Below are 7,356 nucleotides of genomic sequence, written 5' to 3' on the forward strand. Positions count from 1 at the left end.
ATAGAGTGGGAGGGAGAGAGAGAGGAAGAGAGAGAAACATCGATGTGAGAGAGACACGTCAACTGGTTGCCACCCACACAACCCCAACTGGGCAGGGGACAAACTGCAACTGAGGTACATGCCCTTAGCGGGAACCGAACTGGGGACTCTCTGGTCCGTGGGCTGACACTCTTAACTGCCGAGCAAACCAGCCATGGCCGGAGGACATTTTTTCTATTGATTGTTAGAGAAGTGGGAGGCAGGCAGAGAGAGAGACACACACATGGATTGGTTGCCTCCCACACAACTCCAACCAGAGCCAGGGATCAAACCTGCAACCCAGGTACATGCCCTTGATCAAGAATCAAACCTGAGACCCTTCTGTCCGTGGGCCAATGCTCTAATGCTGAGCCAAACCGGCCAGGGCTAAAAAATATATATATATTTTATTATTGACAGTATTATAGATGTCCCCTCTTCAGTCTTCTTTCACCTTCGAAAGGCCTTTTGTGAGAACATCCTGTTTAATATTGTCACCCCCTCTCCCTTACACTGCCTTTCCCAGGTTTCTTTTTCCATAACACTTATCACCATTTAGCATACTGAGTGTTTTGGTTATCCATCTCTCCCCACCCTTGAGAATGTAAGCACCATGAAAGGATTTCTATTGATCTCACTGTTGTATTTCCAGTGCCTGGCACACAGTGGGTGCTCAATACATGTTTGTAATTCATAGTTACAAAATGGTCAAGGGGACGTAAAGCACAGCATAGGGAATATAGTCAATAATATTGTAATAACTATGTGTGGTGACACATGAGTACTGAAAGTATGGGGGGAACACTCTGTAAAGTATGATTGTCTAAACACTATGCTATACAACTGAAACTAATACAAAATAATATTAAAAGTAAACTGTAATTGAAAAAAATTATTTTGATTACATGTTGAAATTGTTTTTGATATTTAAAAATTTTAAATTTACAAAATAAAATATCTAGTCATACTCATCACCTATATTTCTATTCTTTTAAACTCTTCCCAGTTCAGCCCTGGCCAGTTTGGCTCAGCAGTTAGAGCACTGGCCTGTGGTCCAGAGACCCAGGTTCGGTTCCCGCTAAAGGCAAGTACCTCGGTTGCAGTTTGTCCCCGGCCCTGGTTGGGTCATGCAGGTGACAACCACTCGATGTGTCCCTTTCATGTCGATGTTTCTCTCTCTCTCTTCCTCTCTCTCCCTCCCACTCTATCTGAACAAAAAATGAAAAAAATGTCCTCGGGTGAGGATAAAAAACAAAAAATAAAAAACTCTTCCAGTTCATATACAAAATTTGTATTTTAACTTAATTTGCATCTATAAAGTGTTTAATTTTTTTAAAAGTTTTTATCTTTATTGATTTTAGAGAGAAATGAAGGGAGAAGGAGAGAGAGATGGAAACATCAATGACAGAGAACATCTCTTGGCTGCCTCCTGCATGCCCCCCACTGGAAATTTGGCCCACAACCTGGGCGTGCGCCGTGACCTGGAATTGAACTGGCGACCTCCTGGTGCATGGGTCGATGCTCAACCACTGAGCCATCCCAGCTGGGCCAAAATGTTTAATTTCTACATATTTACTATTTATAAACAACTTATCCATTTTACAAGTATTTGTTAGTTATATATTTATACCCATTTATCATTTTCTAAATATCTTACTTTGTTCATATTTTGTGTTGCTTTTTGCACTCAAATGTTTTTCTTTTTATTTTATATATATTTTAAAGATGTTTATACATTTGCACTATATTATTTCTCAACTGGTTGAGCCCTTCCAATTTTGATGTATTGGTTTGCTATATAGTGATATGCATTTTAATAATATTGAAGTTACATTTTTCATTGTTTTCTTCAGGTATTTATGAGGTGTGTCTTACATAAAGATTTAACAATTCGATTACAAAACAAAAAAACATATTTGTAGAATACATGTTTGGTGCCTACCGTGTCCCAGTTACCATGGTAAGTTTACAGATCTGCCTCTACCAGTAGACTGGGCAATCCCTAAGGGTAGGGACCACATCTCCATTGTTCACCTGTTTCTTCAACACCCTGGGCAATGCTAATCTGCCAAGATTCTCAGAAAATGTGTGGAATGAAGATGTGAGTTCATTCACTTCACCCCTCAACCGTTAGGGTCCAGCAACTCCACTCTGCTTGACGTACCCATCATGCTGGTTCATGCCTGTGTGTTTAAGCATGGTGTATCCTTTGTCCAAATGTCCTTTTAACTCCTCTCTTGATTTTTTTTTTTTCCTCCAAGAGATTCTGCTTAAGTTTCACCCCTTCTGGGAAGCCTCTTTTAGGCTCCAGCTGCTCCTGTGGGCTTCCCTCCTCACAGAGAGAAGTTTCACTGTGTGGTAACTGCCTACTTAACTGCCTCTCTTCTCAATTAACTGGGAGGACAGGAATCCAATCAAATACAATTCAGATCTCCCTGAGAAACAAATCAGTCAGTCCAGACCAGCACTGTCCAACAGAACTTTCTGTGATGACAGAAATGTCCTACAGCTGTGCTGTCCTCTTACCTGGCTATCTGAACAGTGAAATATGACTAGTCTGACCAGGAAACTGAGTTAAATTATGTTTAAAATAGCCATATATGCCTTGGCCGGTTTTGCTCAGTGGTTAGAGTGTTGGCCTGCAGTCCCAAGAGATCCGAGTTTGGTTCCCGCTAAGGGCACGTACCTCAGTTGCAGTTTGTCCCCTGCCCTGGTTGGGTGGCAACCACTCGATGTGTCCCTTTCATGTCAATGTTTCTCTCTCTCTCTCTTCCTCTCCCTCTCTCCCACTCTATTTGAACAAAAAATGAAAAAATGTCGAGTGAGGATAAAAATATAAAATAAAATAAAATAACATAGCCATATGTGTCTAGTGGCTGGTGTACTGGGCAGCACAAGTACAGACCAGTGGTTCTCAACTGGGGGCAATATTGCCCACAAAGGGCACATTTGTCAATGTCTGAGACATATTTTGATTATCAAAATTGGGAAAAGGTATGTTACTGGCATTTAGTGTGCAGAAATTAGGGATGATGCTGAACATGCTACAATGTACAGAGCAGCCCCTCACAACAAAGGATCATCTGGCCCCTTGTGCCAAGGCTGAGAAATCCTAGTCTAGACCGTCTGTAACCAGCCTTTGAAAAGGGCAGACTCTCAGTTGTACACCAAGAACTGAGACTGACAAAAAGTTCTGGGCTGCTCCCAGGACAGATGGGCCTAGCAGCTTTCATGAGGGGCTGCCTGCCCTCCCTCCATCTAGGCTCTTTCAAGGATCCTGGCAGAAGGATGAAGTTGATACAGGGAGCACTAAAAGGTCTTAGCAGTGATTTTTTTTTTTCTCAGATCCTGTCTCAGGTTTATTTGTACAAGTAGCACAGGAAACAACAGCTCCATGCAGACAGCAGTCCAGGGGTCAAACCAGTCCTTCTGTCTTTACGTTGGCAGACAGAGGCCTCTACTGTGGAGCCTTCATGGGGGCCTGGGCACCCTTGGGAGCATGAGTCTGAGTTGTAGCTGTAGTTGCGGCCTGAAGGTTGGTCTGAGCCCTGCCTTGGCCTTAGACTGTGGCTGGCAGAGCCTGAGACCCTTGGCGATGAGGACACAAGCACGTTTCCTAAGCTTGGGGTGAGTGATGTAGGCAAGTTGATTGAGCTTGCAGCTGCTGCCCTTTGAGATCTTGGACTTGACCTAGTTAGGCTTTATAAGGGCCTTGATAGCCTCAACAAGTGTGCTCATGGCCTTGACGTTATGACCCGCCTCTTCTTCAGGCCCTTCTTATTGTGCTTCTTTCAAAGCATGTTTCTCAGGAATTTGGGGTCTACTTCCTTCTTGATGCTGTTTGTGTGCCATTTTTGGAACTGGTTGTGCATGGTGTGGTTCCTGGACTTGGCCATATCTGCACTGAAGCCCACAGCTCCCAAAGCCCCTGGAACCAGAAGAGTTAGCAGTGATTCTTAAGTCCATCTGTGTCTCTGGGCCCACATGGTATCAGCTGTTTCCCTCATCCTCATAGGCGATGGCAATTCCTCGTCTTCCACTCACAGCTCCTGTCACTGGTGTCTGACCCAGGTGAGGCTGCAGCCCTTGCCAGCTCCGGGAACTAAGGAAGGAGGCTGCAAAGAGAAAGGACTGAAGCTGAGTAGGCTGAATCTGGGAGAAGAGTTCAGATGGGAGTGGAGACTTGGCATACTTACCTGCAGGGCTGCTCTCAACCAGATCCAGCTGAGGCCGCGGGGTCAGGGCTGAGCATCCAGCATCATTTGATGGCTTCCAAGCAGATAGGGATCGAAGCTCACCAGTAATAAGTGACACATCTGGGGTGTCCCACAGTTCCGATTCAGGAGGCGGGAGGGGCACGTGGAAGGGAGAGCCTAGAAGGGAAAAAGATGATCCATACTGGCCCCCTGATTCCATGCCCCAAGTGTTTCCAGCTCAAGCAGTGCCCCCCACCACTCACCAGGCAATAAGTCTGCGTAGTGTGTGAGGTGGGGAGCCAAGCCCAGAGATGGCCAGGCAGGATTGCAGGCAGCCTCCAGCTCACATGGTGACAATATAGGTTGGAAGAAGCTACCAGAAGGCTGGAGAGCTAGGGCACCAAGAGGACAGGCCAACAGCACAAAGACATCCACCTCAGGGAAGTTGGCAAGCTTGGGAGGTGTGGGCCGCCCCAGAGCTAACACATAGCTATGCTTGCCGGCAGCCCGAGTCAGGTTCCGCAAGTGTGCCAGGGCTTCACGGTGTCGGGCCACACCCAATGTGCCTACCAGCAGCCCCACCACACGAGCATCTCTGGCCCTCTCTACCAGATAGTGTCTACGTGCCCTTAGCCGCCCAGCCCGGGCACCTTCATCATGAGTCTGCCCTGTATCTGGGCAGCAGGAAGAGAAGGGCCGCTCTGGTGCCCAGCCTAAGAGCAGCCGGCTCAGGTCAGGGTCAAGGTCAGAGTTAGAGCTGGTCCCAGAGCCTCCCACATAGAAAGCACCATACTCTTCCAGACACCTCCCTGGGGCTAGGGGGAAGCGACGCCCAAAACGTTCTAGGGGCTCAGGCTCTGGATTGAGGGAGCCCTCTGGCAGGGGAAGAGCTGGGCTGGAGACAAGCAGGTCCAGGTACCGTGGGCGCAGGAGAGTGGCCAACGCCTCTGGAAGAAGGAGGTGGTGTCAGAGTTAGGGCCTGGCAAAGCAAGAGCTCCCCTATTCCCAAATACTGAGTGGGCCCCAGAAGCAAAGGCTGGGGTTAAGCCCATATCGAGAACTCTACGGGAGTGTACTGAACCGGGGAAATAAGCCACAAAGTAGTTGACCCACCCTCCCTGCATGCACAGGCAAAATCCCTCACCCAGGGCATGGGCGCAGGCTGGCTCACTCAGCAGCACCACAGGGGCTGTGGGGTCTGGGTTCTGGGCCTTGAAGGCTTTGGCACAGAGCTCCAAGGCCACAGAACGCTGACCAAAGACGAAGGCCACCGGCAGTGGGCGGGCTGGAGGGCTTAAACAGGCAGGGCCAAAATGTACAAGGGCCTGAGCTCCAGCTTGCTCAGCACCCAGCACATCCACACAGCAGCTGCAAGGGAGATACCATTAGTGAGAAGAGTTTCATCAGGAAGAAAGTTGCTGTCATCAATAGGAAATAGGGTCAGTGAAGAAAATGATGTTATGAAAAGACACTGTTATTGAAAGGAATAGTATCAGGAGGGCAGTCATCAATCATCATCAAAGAGAAACACAGCCATTAGGGGCAGGCACTCTCATACAGGAGAAACATTACAAACCCTGGATCCCTAGGCCTATCCTACACTCCATCCTTAAGCTCAAATTCACACCTGCCATAGGCTGTGTCCCCCAGAATGAACATTTTTGACCCCGTGGTCTCCTCCAGTCGTGCAGCCACAATCCCAGCATCTCCTAATAGCTGGTCAGGGAACTGCAAGGCCACCTGTAAGCATACATCATGGAGTCAGGAACGGCATCTCCTTCACTGAAGGTGTCTTCAAGGAAAACCTTCCCATAGTCCCTACCCAGCCAACCTTCAAAGCCCCTCGTCCCAGAGGAGCATCTGCCCCACTCCCCAGTGCTCACAAAATTACCCCAAGATCCCGACCCTCTGGGAGACCAATCCCCAGAGAGGCGAGCCACTCCTCCCTAACCTGCCCTCACCTGCGGACACCCCAGGTCACGGACAAATCCGACGACTCGCTGCAGCTCGTACACTCGGTCCAGGTCGGCAAAAGGAGTGAGCAGCCCCGCAGTCCCCGCCTCCCGCTGCAGCGCCGCCTCTGCCGGGCTGCTAAATGTAGACTCCATGAGGCGCGGCTTAGGTGGCAGGAAGCAGCGGGAACCTCCCACGGTCCCCACGTCCTCAAAAGCGGCCCACAATGGGTCAGTCACATAGTGAGGGCGGGGAGCTAGGGAGTCAGTAACTCCGCAGCCCGTGGACCCGCCATCCTTGCATCCAAACTTGCGTTTCCTCACTACACGTGAACCAACCGGAGAGATTACTTCCGGATTCTTGAGGCGGGCCGATAGCAATCTTACCAATCTTAAACCAGCACAGCTCCCACCCTCCAATCCTTGCCACCAAACCACCCACAACCAATGGTCGGCCTCAGAGGCCAAGGGGCCAATCGGAAGTGCTTCAGGGAGAGACGCAGAGCTTTGTGGGTGTTGTAGTTCCTTTGGCTCTCCTCTTCAGGCGCTGGGAGTTTTCAGGTTCAGCCCACTATCCCCCTTCAGAAACATCCACTCCCTAAAAATAACTCCAGTTCGAGTAGCTCCAACATCTCCATGGTTGTTTCCTAATCTGCAGAATGGGGCTTGTAGCAATAGTACTCCTAATAGAAGTGTTGGGTCAAAACAGTTTAGACATAAAACCTTACAAAGTAGTCCTTTGTCCTTTCCATGTCACATGTACTGAAAGCATTGCTTTTACCCCCACAATCGGTCAGGCAGGCAAACACTGAGCACTTACTGTTCACCAGGCATTACATTCTTAGAGTTTACAGTCTTCAGAGTAAGAATGGTCTCATTTTACAGGTGAGGAGACTGAGATTCAAAGAAGCTAACTACCTAATAAGGTATGCCTAATAAGGTATGCCAAGTCAGTGGCACAATCAGTATCAAACCCAGGTCTGATTTCAGAAGCTGGGCTTTTTGACTTCTCATTCCCCTAGCTTATTTGCACTACATTGGTCATGGGGGAAGGGGAGAAAAGGAGGAAGACACTGGACAGCTGGTAGCAGGATAAGAGAACTAAGTGAGAAATCAAGAGTACAATGAGAGTGGGGCAGGGGGACAGAGTGGCCTCGAGGGATGGCACATGAAAGGCTGACATGGGAAGA

General features: G+C 48.5%; 1 protein-coding gene across 3 annotated transcripts; it reads right to left on the reverse strand.

The window, feature by feature from the left end:
* Positions 1 to 2,895: 2,895 nt before the first annotated feature.
* On the reverse strand, positions 2,896 to 6,630 carry DPH2 (diphthamide biosynthesis 2). Of its 3 annotated transcripts, XM_036255505.1 has the most exons (6): positions 6,176 to 6,337; positions 5,842 to 5,954; positions 5,359 to 5,582; positions 4,478 to 5,161; positions 4,215 to 4,391; positions 2,896 to 4,133 (listed from the first exon to the last, which is right to left on the reverse strand). In XM_036255505.1, exons 1-6 carry the CDS (start codon positions 6,320 to 6,322, stop codon positions 4,009 to 4,011), a joined length of 1,470 nt encoding a protein of 489 aa, XP_036111398.1. In that variant the 5' UTR covers positions 6,323 to 6,337; the 3' UTR covers positions 2,896 to 4,008. The 3 variants fall into 3 exon arrangements, with proteins under 3 accessions (XP_036111398.1, XP_036111400.1, XP_036111401.1); XM_036255507.1 differs by lacking the exon at positions 4,478 to 5,161 and having other exon boundaries at positions 6,176 to 6,630; XM_036255508.1 differs by lacking the exons at positions 5,359 to 5,582; positions 6,176 to 6,337 and having other exon boundaries at positions 5,842 to 5,920.
* Between the last annotated feature and the right edge of the window lie 726 nt (positions 6,631 to 7,356).

This window comes from Molossus molossus, unplaced genomic scaffold (assembly GCF_014108415.1).
Source record: "Molossus molossus isolate mMolMol1 unplaced genomic scaffold, mMolMol1.p scaffold_m16_p_12, whole genome shotgun sequence".
In the NCBI taxonomy this organism is placed as follows: Eukaryota; Metazoa; Chordata; class Mammalia; order Chiroptera; family Molossidae; genus Molossus; species Molossus molossus.